Raw genomic sequence first — 24,895 nt, forward strand, 5'->3', positions numbered from 1 at the left:
TAAACGTATTTATTCGGGTAATTAACTATCTATATTATAGTATAAAATGTATATAACGTTTATTTGCTTTGAGTCTTTTTTTCAAAGCACTAACCACATATAAAAAAATCTGCTAACAGAGCGGGCTAAAAACTCATGTTTCAGATATAAATCTAGTAGATTTACTTTATTGGTCGATTTATCCGATTAATAGAGGTCTCTACAAAAACATTGATCACATCGACTAGGTGTCTATTGCATTTTCAGTTATTTCTCTAGTCTCTATCTATCTGTCAAAAAGCCGTTTGCACCTCTGATGGGTATCGCGTTATTGTAAAAATTCTCAATAAAATATTTTTTCTTTACGATTCAGTACGTTTGCTGATAACTAAAAATGGTTTGAATAACACTATTCGCCGTAAAATATATAAAGTGGCTGTGCGTTGACTCTTATAGAAATTGTAAACAAATCCAAAATGTCCGTTCCTACCACTGGGCTGAGCAAATTGAAAAAGAAACATATTCGTGTGAAACATCAAAAAGTGAAGCTATTTCGTGCTAATGAACCGTTACTCTCTGTTTTCATGTGGGGTGTGAATCATACGGTAATATTTTTAATTTTTTTTTCTTTAACAATTATGGCGGGCGGCTAATCCTATTTGAGTTCTCATCGGTCTCGCAATATCATTATGTCATTTACCTCAATACTGGTTTGTTGTGGTTTTGTACTGTTTACATCCGAATAGCCGTGCTAATGTTTCTTTAAGTTTGTCCTAACTATATCTGGCACAATGTCAATCAAAATTATTTGATCTTGCCACTGAATATAAATAGACTAATAAATTTTACGACGTTCGATATGAGATTGTTAGCTTCACGACGTGCAGTGCTAAGTGTGGCATCAGGCTGATGCAACTGTATGCATGCATGGACCATCTCTCATGTGTGAGAGATGGTCCATGCATGCATACACTGAACATAATCCCAATATTGAAACTCTTATCACCTTTTTTATAGTTTTCTCGTAGTTTTGTTTAAACATTTATATTTTTTTATGTAATCCCATATACTTTACATTGAAGAAATAATCCAGGAATATGTGCATTCTTCTCATGGTGATGTCTCTTGTAACCTGTGAATCAGACCTATTTTATAGTTTCATATACTCTTCTTTAGATAATGCCTAGAGAACAGTTTAGAAGTAAACTTTCCAATAAGTAAAGCTGTAATTTTAATATAATTATGTTCATATTTTGTCCTTCCTCTTAGTAATATTGGGTATAATTTTTTCATAGGTAATGCTTGTTAGCACAGGAAGTTATGTTATAAGGAAAAAAAATTGCAATTGCATTATAGGATAAATCACTGGTGTATGTTACAAGACATTTTAATTAATAGTGTTATATTCATTAATAAATTAATTTTAAAAAAATCTGATGAAATTGTTGTCATCAGCATCAATATTGATTGATTATAAAATAAACACTTATTGAAATAATGTATATTGATCATTACATTATGGCCTAACTTTATTCTGATTGCTTTATATCTGTGTTCAATCCAGAGATAATGTTGGAGTAAGATTTTTGAATTTTGATTGTAAATATAGTCTATCTCTTACCAATCCAATTAATTTAGAATGCCCATTTACTAAATATAATTAGGTCTTAAAATCTCATATTATTAAACTAGGAAACTAAATAAAGCAAGGTGTATCTAAAAGTTACATAAATTGACATGATGTTATTGTATATAATGATCCATGATGCAATTAACTCTTGGTCTCTCGTGGCTCGCCGGCGAGCCAAGACAGCTACATGACATTTGCGTGTGTCACGGGATTATAACCTTGTATACTACATAATAAGGTTATTTTTCCGTCACACGCGTAGCTGTCAATGTTTGGCGGCAAACATTCAGCTACCTGTACATATTTGAAAATAAAATTTTGACAAGTCATGACGGGTTAAATCAATATACAGTTTTCTATACCAGACTAATGAACTCACTTGTTTATTGACATCACCATTATTGACAGTCTGTGGTATTTTTACCATTTTATTTATGAATCATGTTAGTGGAGAAGTTAAAGATATTAATGAGAATAAGGATGTAATAATAAATGTAGAATGTGTTGTCAATGGTGGTCTTAGAAGTTAGCAAACAATCTCTCAGGGCCCCCCATTCTTCCTCCCTAACTCTCTTCCCACATCTCATCACCACTCCCATTTTTTCTTTGGGCCCCTGCAGTCTCCAAGCTGAGGGAGTCTAGTATCCCGTTCGCAGGCTTTGCCCAGTTTAGACTGCAAGGCATCTAAAAAGGAAACCTCTTGGGGCCTTACATGTGCAAATAACAAAGAAAAAGCATACTCTATTGGTAATTGGATTAAAAGGCCTTGCACAAAATTCTACTGAATAATATAACTGCTCCATCCTCGCTTTACTAAAACGTAAATCTAGTAACCCAAAACTATTTTTATGGACCAGACAATCATTGCATGTGACCGGAGATTAAAAACGCCAGTTTCTTTGTCTCATAGATAGCTTCTCATATCATTTGTCACCCAGAACCTCATATGAGTTAACTAACTTCAAGCTGACTATGACTGCATTCACACTACACTTCATCCACTACATTGTTCTACCCACCTTAATACAAATGGAACAAGACCTAATTTATACAATTTAATTAATGATAAACTAGATAATTTCTTTGAACACTGTAGGTCTTCTGTTATAGCAATATGTTATACATTAACAGTGGTAATGGGGTCATTTAGTAGAGTAGGTGTACTGCTTGGTTGCCTGCCTCCACCTTTAGGAATAGGCAGGAAGTATGTAAGACATTCTCGAAAAGGTACCATCTATTCCGGGCGACTCAATGTTGGGTTTTTATGGCAGGGTAGCCCAACATAACCCCTTAGTTGCCCCTCACAATGGCTGGCAGTAGTAATAAGGCACTTTCTCCGCGAAACCAAAAAAAAGGTTTCGGTTAGTTGCACACTGCTTAGATCATCATGGCTGACACTTACTTTTGAGGCCTACATTCAGAAGGGGACAGTGATAAGTCAGCTGAGATTGATGTTATAACATATTTTTTTTTTCAGATAAATGAACTTAGCCATGTCTCAATACCTGTCATGCTGCTGCCCGATGACTTCAGAGCTTACTCAAAGCTCAAAGTTGACAATCATTTATTTAATAAGTAAGTTATTTATAATTTTTACAGCATGCAAGTTTTCTCTAAGCATAAAGAGACCGCTAGCATATTTCGAGGGTAAAAAATTTTCTTTGTAATCATTTTGTTAGTAAACTATATAGAATTGGCCTTTGTAAAATAATAAAAAAAAGTAAGATCTCTGTAGATATGTGCAATTTGAAGGTAAATTGTTTATCCCTTGTTGACTACAATCTACAAGGGATGTGTGTCTTATAAACTTTTTAATATATTTTATACATGTTTATGATTGTAATTTAAGATGTTGATACTTATACACTTTTGTAAATTTTATCTAAAATTAGATCATATTTATGAAGGTCCATTTATTTGATAAGATCAAATATATTTTCATTCATCATAAGATTCATTGAGATTGGTTTGTCATTGGACAATGATCCAATATATTAACGAACTTATTGCCCAATATGATTTCTATAGAGTATTATTAAAAAGGTCTCTTCAGACGTAATTCTGTAATGCTATCCGTTATCCGTTCGGCGAAAAGACCCCTAGCATGAGCAATAACCTCTATAAACATAAAAATATATTTATTTTGCAAATATGGGTAACACACATGATTACACATTAGATTATTTAGAGCAACTAATAAAAATAGGTATGCCACGCTTAATTACATAAGAAAATGAAAAAAATAAATACATATCAGTCACAATATGCTAATAGGTCAAATTTATGTAAATTAAGATGTTCAAAGTAAAAAAACAACAAATTTTGGATATTTACATAATATGTGCGTGTATTTCTTTATTTGTCAGTATATGCGATGCCATATTCCGACGTGAAGCATTAAGCTAGGTTACAGGGTATGTTACGCGTATTGCAGTTTGGAATTTGTGCCCGATATAGCGATAGATTCGCCCCCCATCAGGTCATGGGAGCGGAACACACATAGCGAAAATCTGTACGTTTCATGTATGTTTTCTTATATGTTTTATCGTATATTATAATCAAAAAACACTAAAATTTGTATAATATAGAATTAGAATAGTCATGTTAATTAATAATAATAGACGTGATAAAAGCACCACTGATTATAATTTAAGTTCAAATTTGTTGACTGGATATACTTTAGAGTGACTTACATTTCAAATTTATCAAATTAGTGTTTTGATACGTTACACCAGTTTCCTCCGTCTACACTAAGCGTATCCGATACGCGGTGATGTTCGGTTCGCTCGGAGGTTACGATGTATGGACGCAATATAATAAGAATGCATAAGGTATTATAGATATGCATAAGTATAAAAATGGTCACCAAATGATTAGGTGGGTGTTCTCATTTCATAACTTGTATATTTTTATGGAAAATCCCTAATAGGTAATGTCACAGTGTAGCGAGTAGGCAGAAATGATATCGTAAATAATTGTTGCAGAGAAAACATGCCATCCCATTTCAAGGTGAAAGAGTACTGCCCACTGGTGTTCAGGAATTTGCGGGAAAGGTTCGGCATCGACGACATAGACTACAAAGAATCGCTCACAAGGTAACGCAAATATACGAGAACAGTACACCACTCCGGCACGAGTGATTGCTAACATAACAAAAAAAATATCTTTATTTGTCATATTATGTATAAATTATTTATTTATTATTTTTAAATTCCCTTATAATTGGCTCTGGCTTCCACGGTCCCATCCCGTCCTGTGGTCCCTAGGTTTAGAAAGCCAGATAAGTACCTGTGCTGTAAGGCTCTGAAGCGGGCTAGCGCGACGCTGCGGCGCTCGGCGACGGCGCCCTCCGGTGTCGCCGATATGAAACAGGAGACACACCAAGAGAGCATATTCCAAGATGCGAGCGCGTTCGTCAAACGCGGTCTGACAATTAAACGCCTGAGGTCAGCCGACTTTTGGAGTACGATTTTGTTGCAGTTTTATTTTTTCAAAAATAACAAGTATGTAGTGTGCCTTACGAACTGACACGGCGATCATTAGCATATCCCACGACCACACTGGTTCTATGACTCATTGATTACCCTAATGTCTAACCGCCTGAGGTTTTACGGTTGTCGTATATGTTATGAATAATTGAGTTTGGATTTGGTTTTGCCATTTTTCGTTCATTTTCAAATATAATTGTCCCGCATTGTTATGTAAATCGCATTTTCCCGGCGAGGTTTTTTGTCATTCCTTTGGTTCATTTTGATTTTAAGAAGCCGATGAAATGTGACAAAAAAATAATATAGAAGTGTTTTATTATGTTTAAAACAGCTGTAGACGTCGGTTTAATGTCTCCTCGTGCTAAAATTTGTCGTCTTGCCAACGCAGATCCCTGTTATTGACCTTTCCCCTCGTGCTCCTTAATATATCCACAAGACACGAAACGTTCAGTAAGGCATCTTTGTACAATAGCATATTCGCACTGAGCACACAACACATTGTACATAGAATATCGTCGACGGAGTTTGGTGTATCGTGCGACGGCTATTAAAGATGAAGTTGTCTCACTGGCGCACTCTATATCATCTTCGTTCCACATGCCTAATGTTTTTATTTCTTTATTTATACACTAACGATAATGTACAATATTGCAATAGCACACGGTTTGAGAATATACCCACATTGGGTAAGTATATAATGTTTTATTCACATTTTATAAGAACCGGAGTGCATACCACGCTACACATAAATCACGCTTGAAGACCGGAAACAATACAACAGTTTTATTTGTATACTAAAATCTGTACAACCTTGGAAATTACGTCATGTGTTTTACGCAGTTATGTTTCTGTAAAGTGAAGGTCACGGGGCAAGAAACTTATTGGAATGAAGTATATTGTTTATTACGACCAGTGGCTATGAAAGGACGAACCTTTTGGTATTGGAGACAAATCTATCACGTATTTTGATTGTTGATATAAAAGATCTTGATTTTATTTCGAAGCTACTATTCGAATATTTAAAGAAACTAACATAACACAAATAGATGTGCTAAAATTACAGGGTTTACCGTAGCAATAAAAGATAAATCTAAATGTGTTGAGAAAGACAACATGATAAGAATATAAACGCAAAATTTGCACGTATATAAAACTAAATTAGGTTTTGTGAACAAAATTGAATCATTCGTGACGATTCTACACATTGTTTAGATATGAACTATGATTAAGTGGAGATGGAAATTGTTCTTGTTTAGTATTCCTTATGTATTTGAACTACTTTTGGCTGTAAGAGGTCAGGGTCTCGTGCACGTGCTGTTAATTGGTTATTACGACTCGTTAATGGGTACGTTAGATGAATTGTGTAGACAAAAATTAAAAACTAAGAATACTCCATATGGATATTTATGAAATCTTAAGATTCCTAGGTACATGTAACTCGAAATTGCGTGAGAGATAGTGCTGTAATGTAGGATCTGTGATCATTTCCATTGGAATTTTCTCACAATAAATTGCCTTTTGTATACATTTAAAAATTAGTACTTACTAAACTATGCAATCGTTTGGTGTTTTATCGGAAACGCTATTTTGTGCATTGCGGATATTTTCAATATCGACACTAAGATACACAAATTGATCTAAAATATTCAGTAAGTTGTATATCCGGCAATAAATATGCTGAGTAACAAATCTTAATAAACTACATCCGATAAAAAATATAACTAATATTCCGTATAACTATAAGAACATTATTATTATTGACTGCAGGAAATATAGGAATACTGATTAGTTGCAACTTGCAACGAAACAACTGACACTATTTTCAAAGTAATATGAAAAATATATATATTAAAAAAACCGTGAAAATTTTCTGTTCATCACGTCATCACAACGGATTTCAAATGGAGTTTCTTATTTATGCTATTCTCAATGAACCTAAAGATAAAAATATGTATCGTTTACATTCTTTCTGAATGAAGATATAATTGTGCTGTAATATTCGTTTTTTTTTTACGGTCAAATGTTTAACAATAGCACATAATCGTTTGTCTATAAGAACATATTATTAGGTACCATCTTGCATAGTTATTATACGTTAATCTTGTCACCAGGTCTCAACCAATCCCTGACGATTCTTCGGGAAAATCCGGTGCGAAGTTCTACCAAAGTTACGATCGACTGTTCATTCTGAAAACCCTCACCTCTGAAGAAGTCGAGAGAATGCACTCATTCCTCAAACATTATCATCCTGTAAGTTGCTATGTTTTATACTCCTACTTTGATTTAAGAATACATCTACAAACATTTCGGAAATAGGTATTATGGCAACGTACATATGTGAATTTTAGTAAACAACTGAATAAGGAAGTTCTTGAGTTTCTGATTTGTTAAATGGATGTTCTTATTGAGTAAAATCCGTGACTGACACGTATTTTCCAAAGACGTAATAAACCCGACAATAGTAAAAACAATGAAACATGTTCAAAATTTAAATATTTAGACAAAACTACTCGTTTTTAAATATTTTTTTGTGGATAACTTCTCTAGTAAATATAGATTTTAACAAGTTACCCGTTGAGTCATTCTCCTATCTGTCATGAAGGTAAATTGTTTTCATGATAAATATGAATCACTATCGAGATTAAAAGATTATTTGTCCGAGCCAAAGCATTTGATATCATTCTGTAAACTTGATAATCGATTGTCATACTGTGGTGTTTCCTACTTTATGATACTGTGAATGTTATCGGCGCTTGCGCAGTTCATGAGCACTCAAATGTGTTTAAAAAATATTTGTATGATTGGCAACGGGTGGGATTTATGTAGAAGAGTTTTTTTTTACGATTTAAAATCTTATTACTAAATTTTAAATTAATTTCGTATTGTAGGAATGTATAATTGTTTGGAAATGTTTTGTTATATTTTGAGTAAGTTTAATATAATATTTTAGAATACAAACATGAGCGAACAAGATAAAGAAAAGAAATTGATTGCCAGATATGTACTAAGCATAGATCTGAGTAACGAGCGATAAATATTGACGCTTTTCAATATTCTCAAAAGTATTTTGATAAATGCATGCAAATATGTATAAATATATACCTATATAATATTTATCAGGACATATTTGAAGTGTTACCATGCTAATTCTATCCGTATTGAAAATTTTCTGAAAGTGTTACCTATCGTCTGGGTAAAGCGATGTCATGTTTGAAAACAGGTTTCGGTAAACCAGTTTCTACTTGCGGAAAAGGAAAACATGAATTCTCGAATTTTGAAAGTTCTTTGTTTTCAAACGGAAGATACTTCGCATTAAAAATTGCGGAAGTTATTCGTAGCCCAATGCCTAAACAAAATATAACTGTTTTGGTTTTTCTCGTATTTCCCTGAATGTTAACGCATTTTCTATCACATATTATCATATTCTTATATATTGCATACAATAAGTACGACTGTCTCAGTGGAGTATACTTGGGTTTTCCTACTCAGTGTTAGCCCGGTATGTCGATTTTGGCCTCATAAACCGATAGGCTCGTCCCTTATCATATCATGGGACGGAATACGCACGTCGCACGTGCACCGGTTGTACATTTTACCTGCCTGTTCTGGGATAAAGAGCGTGTGTGTATGTGTCATCATGCAAGATAACATATCATATGTAATATTATCATTTTTCTGGAATATCATTTGCAAAGAAAGATACAATGTAAATTATCTAAAGCCATCTCCCTTTCCAAGGAACTTTATTATTTTTATCGATTGTTAGACGATTTCTTGTTATTGAACAGAATATTCGATAACATTTAGTTTATCTTATCTAGTTGTGGATTAGTTAGAATACAATAAGTAATTTAGTTCTTTATGATTTTATGGGATGTGATTGTTTTTCGTAATGGAAAACCCCATCCTAATCGGATTAGTATTTTTTTTAGAAACTCGCCGACATACAAACTTGCATACGACTTGCTTGCGACTCAATAATATTATTATGTGCACATTCGTTGCTCATTACACATTTTCAAGCAACTTGTACAAAAATATCACTTTTTCTATTTTACGGCATGACTTCGAACCCTGGAGGATTTCGTCGTGACAGTGGTTATGGAACCCAATTAGTACCTACCCGAAACGAACCCGGGACCTCTGAATATGCAGCTCATTTGCTTCACAGTTGGACTTTAGTTTTTACTATATTTATATAGTGATCAGAATTATTTTGGAGATGCAAGATTGATACTTACATTTCCTAATACATACGTAAAACATACATTTTTTAATGCCTTAATAGGCAAATGAGCCAGCAGTCCGCTTGATGGTAAGCATTATCCTCCACCAATGAACTTTGTAATGCCAGAGGGCCAAGCCGTTACCTACCGATATTACAGTAGTTGGGAATGAGTGACTTAGATTTTATCATGTTGGCAACGCCCTTGGATTTTATGACCCCTTCATATACAAACGATTGTTAAGTAAACGCTAATATCATCCTTATTGTTAAGATATTGACACATTGATAACGTGTTGAATAATGCGTCAATACACTTTAGATATATTGTGATGTGTGACGTTCTCAAGGAGAATAAAATAATCTAAAAAACACTTTAGATTGTATAAAAATGTACAGTATACATATCTTTTATAGTATACTATATTCAAGGAAGAAATAAAAATTAAAACTAATATCATAATGTGGATTTATTATTTAACTAAACTTTGATGCAATTAAGTTTTATGCCTTGTTGTTATTAACAAGTAATGATTGACATATAGCATTATTGTATTCATTTACAGAGTGAGAAATGACAAAAGGTAGACAAAGAATATTAGTGTCGGATGGAAGTATAGTTTTCGGTTTCGGCGCAAATAATCATTTTCGGTCTAGTTTCGGTCTCGGCAGAAAGCTGCCGAAACTGAAACTACATTCCCAAGCCTTTATCGCACGAATAGTTTAGTGAAAAAAAAAATAATAAAACGCAAAATTCTGTAGGATCTGCAAATAAACCAATATCTATTGATTTCTTCATTGACTATATTTTATATATGAATATGGCCCTATTTCATCCCATATCTAGAAATATAAATTTAAAATTGATACATTTATATATTTTTGTAGATAAACTTAAAACGTGAAAGTTGTTTCATTAAGGCTCAGCTTGTAGTTATACAAAAAATATAAACTGTATTTTGAATAATTGTGATACAAATGAAATCAAAGATAAAGTCAACCCATCATTATTGCATTCCACTCCCCTTGTCAATTTTTATGAGTTTATAATTATTTGCATTCAATAACATCAAAAGACAAAAACCGAAGACATTCATAATGTAACAATAAAACGAATATAAGCTGTATTGTGTTAATGTAAATAGATTTGTTAAATAATGTTCTAGCTAATGTAGAGCCACTTTAGATAGTAAAATGTTACTGACATCATTCTTTTTAAAATGTTTAGTTTTACATAAATAAAAATAGATTTTATTTAGTTGCAAAATGAACTTGTTTCCTAATTCTTCTGAAAACATAATTTAGTTAAGTCTCAACCAATAATCTAAATAAATCTCTATGAACAAATAAACAATGTGCAAATCGGAATTAAACTTTATGTACTAACTTTATACACCTATATTAAAACAAAACATTTAAAGATTTGTATCAAAATCAAGTTTCGGCCTAATGTCATTAGGAAACGAAACCGAATTTCGGTGAATAACTATTTTCCTACACTCAAGAATCTTTGATTTATATGTTTAGTAATAGTATACAATCCCCAATTTTGTATGTACAATCAGCAAAGTTGGCGGTCGACCACCCTAAGGGTCAAAATAACTTGGCAAATTTGTTTTACTACGTTTGGGAGGCGGGGTTTCGGATCGATTGCATAGATCGATATCAGTCGTAAGTCTGGCTGGCTACCTGCAATGACGTTACGTAACACAACCGAACCGCTGCTGAGTGTATAATAGAAAACGAAATTACAATTGATGCGCGCACGTCTATGCTATGACGATAATTTCTATACTTGTAAGATGCATATCGTCGGCGTAAAGAACGTAATAACAAAAGTTTTATAGTTTGGAGACAATCGCAATTTACAGTGTTTTTATTGTTGAATTTTTTGGCATTATTTTTTAATAAATGAGAAACGACATTACGTTAATTATTTTATATCATACTAGCTTCCGCTCGCAGCTTCGCCCGCGTGGATTTCGGACTTCAAGAGTTCAGTAGACAAATATAATGAGAAAGCTTCGAACTGCTAAGCTATCGGGAGTTACACGTGTTATTGTGAGTCAACCATAAAAGATAGACATATGCTGTCGTGGGATATTTTTACATAATTTTAAGGAGAACATTTCCGTCATACATGATTTCTGTGTAGCTTTAACCATTAAGCTTGCACACGCGACGGAAGCTTAAAAATGGAGTAACTTCTCCCGTTTTCCCAACATTTCCCTTCACTGCTCTGCTCCTATTCATTGTAGCGTGATGAAAAGTATACTATAACCAGCACAGGAGTATGACAAATAATTGTACCAAGTTTCGTTAAAATCCGTCGAGTAGTTTTTGTTTCTATAACGGTTATACAGACAGACAGACAGACAAAATTTTTACTAATTGCATTTTTAGCATCAGTATCGATCCCTAATCACCCCCTGATAGTTATTTTGGAAATATATTTCATGTACAGAATTGACATCTCTACAGATTTATTATAAGTATAGAAGATATGCAAAAGTAGCTCAAAAATTGTCCATAACGAAAACACGCATTTTAAAGTAAAACAAAAGAAATAATATCGTGAAGCCAACCAAATAACTAATGATATATTAAATTTTGTGACTGTTCAATTTAGTCGGGTCCGCGATATCACTTTTGTTGAGTTTCAGAACGCGACATTACATTATTATATTCTGTGCTCCAACGCACACTGCTTTGATGTTAGGAACACACCTACATTGCTTAGACAAACAACAGTGAACTTTATACAATAGCAATAAAGCTCAAATTGACTCTACGTATTAGTTAGAAAACGTTTGTATGGGAAATATAAAAATGCTGTTTTGAGGATTTTCCCGGCAATTATTCGAATTTTTCTCACCTTTTAAACCTTCCCTAGACCTCCACGAATAATTCAAGACCAAGATAAGATAAATCCGTTCAGCCGTTCTCGAGTTTTAGCGAGACTAACGAACAGCAATTCATTTTTATATATATAGATTATGTGCCTGATTACCTTCTTTTTAACTTTTAACAAACCAAACTTTATGTTGTATTCAAAAAATAATCATTTTATGATTAGCTACTTTTTTAAGCCGTTTTTTTAGTTTTCGGTCTCTTTAAACCCATAGTCTATAATTAATTTATTAAATAAATTCAATGGCTGCATAATATTATGATTGAATTTTGAATCGTAAAAATTTAAACTGTTCAGTTTATTCAATTCGTTCAATAATTCATTGTAAAACGCTCTTTTTACAGTAAACATTATATTAGCAAAATAATTACAGAATACAATTTTAGACATTCTTTTGACAACGTCCAGCCAGAGAGAATAATAATAGAATAGTCGCCGCGTGACATATCTTCTCTTCTGCCAGCCAGACCGCGGAGCCGAATATTTCCGGAAACGCCTGATGTCATCGGTTAGGATAACGCCACGTAACATCGGCCATCCTGCAAAGTGAATACCGTAAGGTATTCACAAAAATAAATTTGAGAAAGTAGAACTGAATTGGGTACCTATATTTTTAAACAAATAGGGCCCAGCAACACAAATCAGAATGCTCATGTCTGCACACAGAATATGATCAGAATGCTCATGACTATAGACAGAATATGATCACAGACAATGAATGACAGAATATGTTCATGGTCACAGACAGAATATGATCAGAATGCTCATGGCTACAGACAGAATATGATCAGAATGCTCATGATTACAGACAAAATATGATCAGAATGCTCATGATTACAGACAGAATATGACCAGAATGGTCATGGCTACAGACAGAATATGATCAAAAGGCTCACGGCCACAGACAGATCAGATTAAATAAAATAAACAGTTACGCACGTTCGCATTGTCAGCCTGAAGTGTTGCGCCACCGATTTGACTTCACATGACTCCATTCATTCCTGTCTCCAATGATTTAGTTTCTAAGAAAACATCCTCTCCAGTGAGCCAAGCAGCAGGCATAACGAAGTTTTTGTTATGAATGTCGTGAATCGTACTAATGTGCAGACATCAATTCCATATGCATTCCCAACATATTTACTTCAACAGACGTAGACGTTGCCATGGTAACTAAAAATCTGAGAATCTGGTAATTTTAATTTTGGCATTCAATGATTCATCACAGATTTATTCCGATAGTTCTCTTCACATTCGAATTCAATGTAACTTCAAATTATCATTTGTATAATCCCACTTCTGAATGTAAAACGCTCTTTTACAGTAAACATTATATTAGCAAAATAATTACAGAATACAATTTTAGACATTCTTTTGACAACGTCCAGCCAGAGAGAATAATAATAGAATAGTCGCCGCGTGACATATCTTCTCTTCTGCCAGCCAGACCGCGGAGCCGAATATTTCCGGAAACGCCTGATGTCATCGGTTAGGATAACGCCACGTAACATCATATTATAATAATAAATCATAGTTAATAGATTTCATTATTTGAATTGTTATTTTATTTCATTTCAAAAACTTAGACGATAACATTTTATTCCAATCTCTGTATTTACAAATATGTATTAACATTAAAGTTAAAATAATTGACCTAAAATTATTAGCTTCTTGGAAATATTGTTTTCTTTTATTTCCTCTTAATGATCTTTTTTTATCTTAAATATGAATAGTTTTTGAGTTAATAACGAAATACCTTTTTTTCATCCTAATTTGAACTATTTAACACCTTTTTGAAGTAGTTATTTGGACTATTTATCGGTATGCAGCGATTATTATTTATTAAATTTGAGGCGAGTTTAAAGATTTTATGTGTAGGCGGTAATATGCTTTTATTAGAGTAATATTGAAAGGCCAACATTTTTATTGCTGCAGATGTTGTTTGAAAAAAATAAATATATCACATAAAAATGGTTTGTTAAAGAGCGCATTTTTTTATCAATGTTTGTATTGACACCGGTCTTACGTGGACGCATTTATCGTTAAACTGAGTCTATTGTTATGCTATTGAATTTAGAGGCATTTAAAGATTATAAGTGTAGGCGTTGATTTGAATTCTTATTACAGTAATATTTGCAAGGCTAACATTTTATTGCTGCACATGTCCAGTTTGTAAATTTTAGTTACTTTCTTTAGCCAATTATTTAGTTTTCGCTCAGTTAAAACCCAAAGTCTATAATCAACTTACAGTTATTGATTTTTTTTTACCGATTTAATAGCTGCATATTATGATTGAATTTTGAATTATAAAAATTACTTAAACTAATTACTTAATCATTCACATAATCATAAATTATTGTTATTCGTTTCATTATTACAAATTATTATATTTTTTCTCAAATTTTTTTATGCTTTTTTGAACATTTTATTTACTTTTAAAAGGACATGTCCGTTTTTTGTATGGGCGCTGGTTTTTTGTTTCGAATAAATTCCAACCAACCTCAAACTTATTGAATAATAATGTGCCAAAAATTAGTAACTTGGAGTCATTACAATAATAATTTTAGACCCTTCATTGATAAGAAAAATAAGAAAAAAAAGTCATGGCTGAGTAATTCATACAAATAATTTCATGATTCGTCAAAAGATATAACTACCTGTTTTTTAACAAAAGTAACTGTTATAATTATCATTTGCGGATATAAAGGGAAAAAAATTTAAAAATAAGAAAATTTGAAAAAATGTTATTCGCAGTAATTATTTTCAGAGATAACTAAACAAGATTTTTGATTACTTAACTTTTTTCGGGATGCCTTCCAAATGTAATAACGTTTATATTTGCATAAATTTAAGCATTTTAAGTGTAAAATTTAAAGTAAATATTTTTTTTAAAATCTCACAATCAAATCTTTCAAATAAAATGATTTATTTCAATAGGCTCGTTTTGTGAACCAGTCGATGAGGCTCACGCACATATCGCTACGATATATAATTATCAATAGTTAAAATCGAATATAGTAGATAATATATTTGCAATACCAACAAATAATGAGATACACATGTAAAATGAAATTTCGTAGAAAGTCTATGTAAATAAAACACATTTTTTTGTTACTTCAGTGATATGATTTAATTGTATTCATTACAAGTTTGATACGCTCAGCAGGCAGGTTGAGTAGAGTGTGCGCTCTGGATCGGTTAGCGATGGAGCTCTCATCCGCATCCTAGTGTATCCATCGAGGGACAGTGGTTCTCTGTAATACAATTAAATTATATATTAATTACTAAAATCTATTATTCTAATAATATTTTAACGTAATGACTACAGTGCCAAAATAATAAAATTTATATGGGAGCAGAACGCCAGTGCGGCCGACACAAAATACGTGGGTCAAGTACGAAATAATCCAAATTCAGTAAAAAAAAAATCAGCTCTGTTTTCCATAATTGCACACATATTATTGAGATAAAAATCCCAAATTGCATTAAATCGGATTGTAATTCTACTTTAATTCAGTGCTACATATTATGTAGTTGTAAAAGAAACAATAATAACAGAAACCTCTGGGTTAAACTGGGTGGAACTTAAACGTCTATAAGCGGAACTTACAAACGCGCCGACATAGTTAATTACTCTAGTAAGAAATCATAATACCACTACTTAAAATCTTTAAACTCGTCTAAATTCAATAAACAATGGCTGCCGCTATCCGATAAAGGCGTCGACGTGGAACCGGGGTTAACAAAAACATAAAAAAATGTCGTCCTCTAACAAAGACCCTTTTATGTGAAATCTTTACACTTTCTAAACTGCACATGTGCAGCAATAAAAATGTTGGCTATGCAATATTACTGTAATAAAAACAAATTACCGCCTATACATAAATTAATTATACTCGTCTATATTTTTGGCATTAAATAAAAATTATTAATAAAGGAGATAGAATTTCGGGCGTCGTGTCTTCTTTAAATTGGAAATTTCCTCCTTATTTCTTAAATATTTATATTTTTTAAGTTATCGAAGAACCTCTTTATCCTCTTAATAACAAATGTATTTTTTAAGTGCCAATGAACACTAAAGATTATTTTTCTAGACGTCATGTTATCCAAATCGATTGAGCTATCACTCATATTTTTGGATCTTTATAATACATAAATTGACACCTTTTTGAGCTTATTGACTGGACTAAAAGGCTTACCGGCCTGTCTTAATATATTCCCAACATTAAATTAGAGTTTACTAATAAAAGTCGACGGTAAAAGTTACGCTTAATGCTACTGCTGTTTCAATATCGAAAACTCTGAATTTTTAACTGAGATCAAGAAAAGATAGGTAACACCTATAACTATAGTGAGTATACCCGTCGAAGTAGTTTATTTTTGCATTGAGTACTTTTTAGTTTTCCAATTATAATTCTTTTCAATATTTTGACATTTGATTATACCTACGTAAAGCAACTTAAATAACATACTACATAGATTACTACAAGTATGATTAATAGATATGTTAATTTTTTGGCAAAAAAACACACCAATGACAGTAATCATATTTGACCCTACGATAGATAGGATAACTTAAGGATTAATATAAAATATAATAAGTAGCATATTGAAGTCTGTTTTACACAATTAAAGGAATAAGTATTCATCAAAACTCAATAATATTATAATTATATTTAAAAAAAGCTTAGAAAGGTGGTGGTTTATGTTGGCTTTAAATATAATTAATTATGATGACCAATAATTAAAAAAAAGCCATAAACCGCGATTTTCTCAAAACTGCAAAATTTTAATTATCAGTTCTCTGGCTGCCGATATTTTTCCCACGCATATGAACGTCCACTAGTTCAAATTAATATTTAAATATTATATAGTATAGTATGACTGTTTTACTTACCGTAAGATTTAATTCACGGAATATATAATCCATGGTGCAGTAGTCACAGGACAGGTCGGCGACTAAGTAATCAAGCTTCCAGTAAACGAACATAAGTCTACGTAGTGGCAAGATATCGATGGCCGTAAACGAAAAAATAATTGTGAGCAAAATGTTACTCAATAGTTGCGTGCGCGTCGTCAATCAGTAAAATACAACTATAGTAAATAATAAGAGTTAAGTATCTGCTGTTCCTTTCGCACATCTCCAAAACTGTCGTAATTGGTGAAATATGAGACAGGGGCGTGTCTAAATATCTCGGGACATTAGACCGGTCAAGCAAAATGTATTTGGAAGTGTACTAGCACGAACTTGGCCGATTGTACATATGTACTATTACACGCCCATTTTTGAGTACTTATAAATAGTTCCTTATTACCCTCCCCTGGGCCCTAGGGTGCCCCCATTCACCGAATACATAGAGGTAAATGAAAATAACCAGATAACAGTTTTCATATAAAAAAAAATACCTGATTGACCTCCCCTGGGCCATAATGTAGGTACCTCAAACATTAATCGAATAGATATCTCTACCTATATTGGGTAGGTATTTTTTTTTTCGTTCTGCGAATAAGGCCTACTTGTATTGTTCAGTACATAGTGGAGCGACACGGCAAGACGCTTCTGCCGCAGTACCTCGGCATGTACAGGCTGACTGTTGACGGCATTGAGCACTACCTCGTCGCCACCAGGAACGTGTTCTCCAACCACCTCAACATTCACAGGTATGATGCTCGTCAAGGAAGTTCGAAAATAAACAATATAAACACATTTTAAAAATACATCTTTATTACAACATTTTATTGTTAGTTAAACCGTTTAATACCGATATTTATGATTGGTGGATGGCAACTTTAGGTAGTTATTTAAGCGATTGTGCAGTAAATAAGATTGTAATGACGTCCGTCTTAATTTCCAAGAACTGTTGGTTCAAATATCAATGGTATTATCTGAACGAGTTAATTGTGCAGCCACTTAGGTGACGTTAATATCGTTTGAATGACGTCATTGAAAAATAACTTGTCCTGTGTTAATTACTTATTAAAGTAAAAAATTAAAATGGTATTAAAGTAAATAATTATAATTTACTGCTGTGGATACTTAATAATAATTTAATCCAATATAAAAATCCCATAGAAATATACTGCCTATGGAATTCGAAAACGTTACCTCAGAGCGGTGCCGTTGTGTGCACGCAGCACAATTACGCCACTGAGGTAGTCATTCATTTGTAACAAAAAAAAACATACATCTAATGTAACGTTGCAGAAAGTACGATCTCAAAGGGTCGACGGTGGACCGTGAGGCGTCGGAGAAGGAGTTGGAGAAAGAGCTGCCCACGCTCAAGGACAACGACTTCCTGAAGCAGGGCGTGCGCATCGACATCGGCGACGCCGCCAAGGAGAAGCTGCTGGAGACGCTCACGGCTGATGTTGAGGTTCGTGAACAATTTACATAAGATAGTGGCTTCGTGTTTTTACGCCAAAAAAAAATTCTACCATTTTATTATTGCTTAAAGACAACTTAGGTTTTCCCAATAGTGGCAAAGGGTGAAATTTTTCAAAAGGTAACTTAGGCAAATATGTCTTAGTTAACATATCGCGGACAATTTAACAGAAAACAAAAGTTAAGGCAAATGTAAATAAACCTAAAAGAGAAGCCGGTGGGAACCGGGTTGTATGTACGCTTCGCCACTGATTCTCAAAGGGTCTTGCCAAGTTTCAGAATTAAGTCTTAAGCGCCCCATTAATTATCTTTCCATGTTGCCAATTGTGAGTGCGAGGCTCGGGATGGAATTATCTCTACCATGGATATACCACAATTTCACTGAATAAGATTCCGACATGTTAACGGTTATTCAAACTGTACTACCATTCGAAATAATACGTACTGCACGTAAGCTTCTTGCCGGTTGCACTTTACCTAGTTAAGCGCCATTCGATTTGGTAACATTTCGTATTACACGCGATTTGTGTAAAAAAAATAACAGACAGCGAGAAGAGATCAGTTCTTGTTTCAACAAACGGTTAAGAAATCTTTGCAGGCGGTCTATGTTCAGCAGTGGTTTTTCTGTGGCTATGATTATGATGATGATGATAGTGAGGATGATGGTGATGATGATAGTGAGGATGATGGTGATGATGATGATAATGAGGATAATGGTGATGATGAGAATGTTGATGAGGTTGATGGTGTTGAAGATGATAGTAATGATGAGGATGATGGTGATAATGATGCTAATGATGATGGTGATGATCATGGTGATGGAGATGAGGATGATGGTGGAGATAGGAATGATGGTGATGAAGATTATGGTGATGATGGTGAGGATAGTGGTTATGGTGATGAGGAGATGATGGGGACGTTGGTGATGATGTTGATGATGATGTATATTACAGTTCCTGACGAAGCTGCACCTGATGGACTACTCGCTGCTGCTGGGCGTGCACGAGTGCGGGCGTGGCGAGGCGGAGGCCGAGGCCGCCCGGGCGCGCGACCTCGAGCGCGACTCCGACCGCGCCGACTCCGACACCGACTCCGACACCGACAACCGACACCACGGCGACAGGTACACAACACTACACACACTGCACCTGATGGACTACTCGCTGCTTCTGGGCGTGCACGAGTGCGGCCAAACCTAAATTATGACTTGAAAATCTACAGGTGTTTTACAATGTTTCAAGAATATTCAGACAACGTGTAGCGCTGATGATCTGTAATCTGATGGACAGAGGTAAACGTTGAATTTTTTAAATATTTTTTTTCTTTGGTTAACCAAGTTTAAGTCAGAGAAATTAAAAAGAGAATCCTTTAAAAATTTATATTGATGTTTTTTAATTACTTGTTTCCAGATGGGGCTACAATACGCCACCAGACAGCCCGCGCGGGTTCGCGCGCCAGTCCTCGCTGCGGTACGAGGGCATCATACCAGAGCTAGACATCTACGCCATACCCAGCCAGGATGGTATGAATACACTATAATAATCTTTAAAAAACTATGAATAGGATGGATTTTTCATTGCCACAATCTTAAGTACCTTTGTTTTGGTTTAGAAATTGAGATTTTTACTAACAGATATCAAACCAATATATTTTTATTTGCTGTAAATGTCATTACATTTCCTGTTGTATGATAAATATTATAACAATATTTTCTTTATTTGCAGCTGCTCCAAAGAAGGAGATATATTTCGTAGCCCTGATCGATGTTCTTACACATTACGGTGTTAAGAAACAGGTGAGAAACTGTCAACAATATCTATATTCTAGTATCCATACTTTTCCAAAACTGTACCTATAGGTTTAACTATAATTTGATGTATGTATTTGAATGGTAGGAGACTGACATTTTATATAAAAAGTGTGAAAAAATTATTTGTAGGATCACTCAGTGTTATGTGCAGTTGCTTTCAGATAAAATGAATTCACTAGGTACTATGTCTTGAGTATGCACTCTCAACTTTCCTGAGGCCGTAGCCAAGATGGCTTCTACAATCTTTTACACTAATAAAAACATAAATATACATCGGAATGACATATCCTGATGAAAAGACTGTCCATGTAGGTGTCTTGGCGTCGGTTGATGACCAGCTACTGTCCATGCTTAGACGAAACTGAAGATCTATGAACAGCAGTGAAGAAGAAACATCTTTATTTCTAGTCTTGTGTATAGGACTGCAACTTAATATTTTCATATATCTATTCTAACAAGGATTATTGTTGGTTGCAGGCAGCGAAAGCAGCGAAGACTGTGAAGTACGGCAGCAACGTGGACGGAATATCGACGTGCGACCCGGAACAGTACGGCAAACGGTTCATAGAGTTCGTCGCGAAGGCCATAGAGGGCAACTAAACCGCCGTACTGCGCACGCGCAGCTTCTTTCAGTACCGACTGTACGGCGATAGTATGTGATTATTTGTTCTCATGACAGGATAAAAACAAGCAGGAAAGTTATTGTATATCATGGAAATATTTAATGGATGTGCACAACGATAAAATTGGTATGTGGAAAGCGTAAAAGTACAGATTTTTCAGTCTATACAATGTTAATTACTAAATGGTTGTGCCTGAGCGCGAAAAGAAAACACTCAAAGCGTTAACTCAATACAATTGCAGCATAATATTACAGGCACGGGTAAGCCATATAGACACGCTAGGAAATATGGGAGCGGGTTTAAATGAAACAATTTTACCACGAAGAATGACAGCGGCCCTACATGGGTGAAGTAGTTGAGCGTGGTGAAATGTAATCATAACTGCTCAGGTTACCCATGTATGTTCGCTCTTTGGGAGGGATTTTCTTGAATAGCGGTTACATAATGCATGCAATGTAGCCTGACCAGGAATATAGAAAACCCATGTTGTGGTAAAATATGGAATCAATTTCTTTTACCGACAATTTTAAAATGAAAAAGCAAAAGTGGCGCCCCACAGTAGGTTTTTTATTTTCCTGGTCAGACTACAGTGTCCATTGAAACACGTCTTCGTTTTCTAGGCGGGGTTGTAACAATTTGAAGTTGAACTGTTAGGTTGCGGTCTATGTATCCGCTATCGTAGAAATACTTAACTTTACTCAAAAACTGACTGATTCAACTCATGGGCCAATACGCGTTAAATCGAGTTACCTCAATTAGTCTTGGTATCGAACATAATTAGATCTGGTCAAATGCTTGAAAAAAAAAACGAAACCACTCGCAGTTCAACGTACATTCATTTTAGTTCTCGCTAGTATCATTAGGCAGGTTAAGTTCGCGATTCTCTGTTAGAAGTCATTCGTATTGGAATTTACAGGGTGTCGTAGATTTTATGGACGTTAGTTACTTTAGAACATTGTCGCGTACTGAAAGAAGCGATTGCGTTTTACACAGAATTGATTGTGTTGTATGAGTTGTGACGTCATACATACAAGAATAAAGAAAGGATTTTTTCGGCTATGAATAACGAATTAAAAATTAAAAAAATGTATCAACAGCACGATCAACTCGGCGTTACATTGTTATTCTTGTCAAAGACAAGCTCCCATGATACGGTAAGTGTAAGTAAAGTGAAAATGTAACAAAATGAAAATGAAGTGAACATGTTTGAATCCAGCGGTGGGTTGATTAGTGATATTGCCGGAGTTATATTGAACGGTTTTTACGATGTTTGTCGTTTTCATGTATTCCTCGTATTTATTCGCTTCGTGTGCCGACTAGCACTGTGGTCCGTGTTGAAATGTTAACGGAGCAAGTCTTGTGTATGTTGTCATACATTATACCGTCATTGTGTGCCTTTGAAGGCCATAAAAACGAAAATGTATGAAGTTGATACTCGATTAGTCGATAAAAAATGTTTTTTCGTTATAAGTTGAACAAATCCATGGAAATTATTACAAAAGTGATTACATACGTAAGACTCGTTCCGGTAATTCGCCCAACCGTGGGCATGACGGTAAGCCATGCTACTGGATATCGGAGTAACAAATTGCTAAGTGAGGCGATAATGTTTAAAAATTATAAAAAAAGTAATTATTCTTACAGTGATACTCCATTTTACGGTTTTCAGAATTATAGAATTCAATTATAAATTCTATTTTAATATGGGACAGTATAACGAAGTTTAATGTACGCTATTTATTCGGCAAGTGGTATGGTATCGCACGCAGCGCCAGTACCGACGCGCCCATCCCTCACACGAACTGATATTTCACTCCTTGAGCACACTATGCAATAATTTTTCATAACTCGTTATTAGCTTTTTTATAACGTTCCGCTGTCGCGTAGTAGTCACTATTGACAGATTAATGTTAATTCGATTGAAATTAGAAAATGTTATCGACGGCCAGGTGAGTCGACGGATGCACTGCGGGCCTTGCTAATTATGTTAAGGTGTATCGGTCTCCGTGCTTGTGGCGATTCTTGAAATCGACATACTTTTCTAATATGTAGATGAGACAAGGAATTGATTTCATGTTTGTCAGTCTGAGCTCGATATTTGAAGTGTGTGTTTCGTGGCTGTATACTTCAGTTATATTGTCACGAAGAATACATTTTTATGAGCCAAGCTGTACAGATACTTTATAAATGTTAATCATAAAAAGTATTTTTATGGTAATACTCTTTTTCAAATGACTTACTTTTCGTCGATTACAAGTGTCGCGTACATGCTCACGTTCAATATATAGATATATAAAGTTCAAAATTGTATAAAACTGTAACTAAATATTGGTGTCAAAGATAATAAATAATTATGTGTAATTTTGCCAATAAACCCATAAATAGTTCGCTTAGTTCTTGTCTAGAGTAGTGTTTTTAAACAAATAGTATATAATGATGTAAGATTTTGTTATTTATTCTATTTCGAATAAGACTTGTTGTTGAGGTCTTTGTGATTTATTCTGTGAGAAATTCACATGTGCCGTGTGTAGGCGATTAATCGAGAAAATTTTATATGTACGAGTTGATTTCGCTGCGGTACTATCGAATGCCGCTGACGAAGTCGACTCGAGATGTTAGCGAAACCGAGACTTTATCCACTTATCGCTTATCTCATGAATAATTCTTTTAAACACTTTAACTGTCTATTGAATAAACATGTATCTAAACGAATCAGTATTTTATATAGGGCTCCACTCGGTTTGCCTTTCGGTTTGAAATGTTTTGTCAAAGTATAGATTTGTGATAAATATTGTTTACTTTTAGATATTATTTTTTTTAGTATAATGCGCGTTTGCTCCTCAAATTAGTCGCGTGTGGGTGATAACGAAGTTTGAGGAGCGCGACAGTTCTGTAGTTGTAAAATTTTTGTTGTCCCTGAGCGAGGCGTAGTGTAACGTGTGCTCGCGTGACACGACGCGAACTCTCGACGGATTCCTGAACAATGTGTTAGTCATGAAATGATACGGATATGTCATATGCGTTGCCATTGTTTAGGTCGATAATTGTATTTTTTAATATGTAGTTGTGTTTATTTTGAATAGGGTTTATCTTATTTGTTACGGTGAAGGTTGAGACCGCGAGCCCTCGTGTTAAACATATTTATTGCGTATAAACGATAGCTTCGCTACGAACATATTTGGCATGCAAGCAACACGGTTGATATGTTAATTTTCTAGTCTACTATTCTTGTAAAAAACATAAAAAATGTGTATGAAAATTGAAACTTAATTTTTTAAATATTCGGTTTATAAAGTTTCTGCAATATATATATGACTTCTTTTATTTCTATACACCCTCCTATCATTATTATTATTTCAGGTTTTTTGATGCTGTGGTTTGCTAGTGTTGTATCATATAAATCACAATGATGAAAATGTAAAATTTCACACACAATCAGGTACTAAACTATTGAAGATCTAGAGATTAAACTACAATTTTTTTGGACACATTGTAGAAAGGCATATACTGAACCTACTGTATTATCTGCAAGTGTTTATGGGATGTTGATTATAGTCAATCCCCATATCATATCCACACTTGGTGTGGATATTTTCTATTAAATAACTTTATTTTATTAGCCCTTTTTTCCATGCGCAACAGTATTGAATCATTACTAATGTAGCTTTGCATAACAGTATTGAGTATTGAAATCTAAGATGTTTTTATTACATAGATACGTTGTCCCAGTTCAATACTGGCAAGACGAAAGTAAGGTAATTGCCCGATTTAACAGCCAATGAGCGTGCGGCACTAACGTTGTTACGTAACTGTCGATGTATATATATCCTTTTCTAACGAATGTGTGCTG

At 34.1% G+C, this 24,895-nt stretch overlaps 1 protein-coding gene across 1 annotated transcript; it reads left to right on the forward strand.

Annotated features, from left to right (window-relative positions):
* The first annotated feature begins 247 nt into the window (after positions 1-247).
* LOC115440885 (phosphatidylinositol 5-phosphate 4-kinase type-2 alpha) lies at positions 248-24,355 on the forward strand. Its single transcript, XM_030165384.2, has 10 exons — positions 248-584; positions 3,087-3,184; positions 4,594-4,704; positions 7,209-7,347; positions 17,761-17,891; positions 18,436-18,604; positions 19,566-19,735; positions 20,022-20,134; positions 20,337-20,407; positions 20,900-24,355. Exons 1-10 carry the CDS (start codon positions 456-458, stop codon positions 21,020-21,022), a joined length of 1,254 nt encoding a protein of 417 aa, XP_030021244.1. The 5' UTR covers positions 248-455; the 3' UTR covers positions 21,023-24,355.
* Positions 24,356-24,895: the final 540 nt, after the last annotated feature.

Source organism: Manduca sexta, chromosome 8 (assembly GCF_014839805.1).
Source record: "Manduca sexta isolate Smith_Timp_Sample1 chromosome 8, JHU_Msex_v1.0, whole genome shotgun sequence".
In the NCBI taxonomy this organism is placed as follows: domain Eukaryota; kingdom Metazoa; phylum Arthropoda; class Insecta; order Lepidoptera; family Sphingidae; genus Manduca; species Manduca sexta.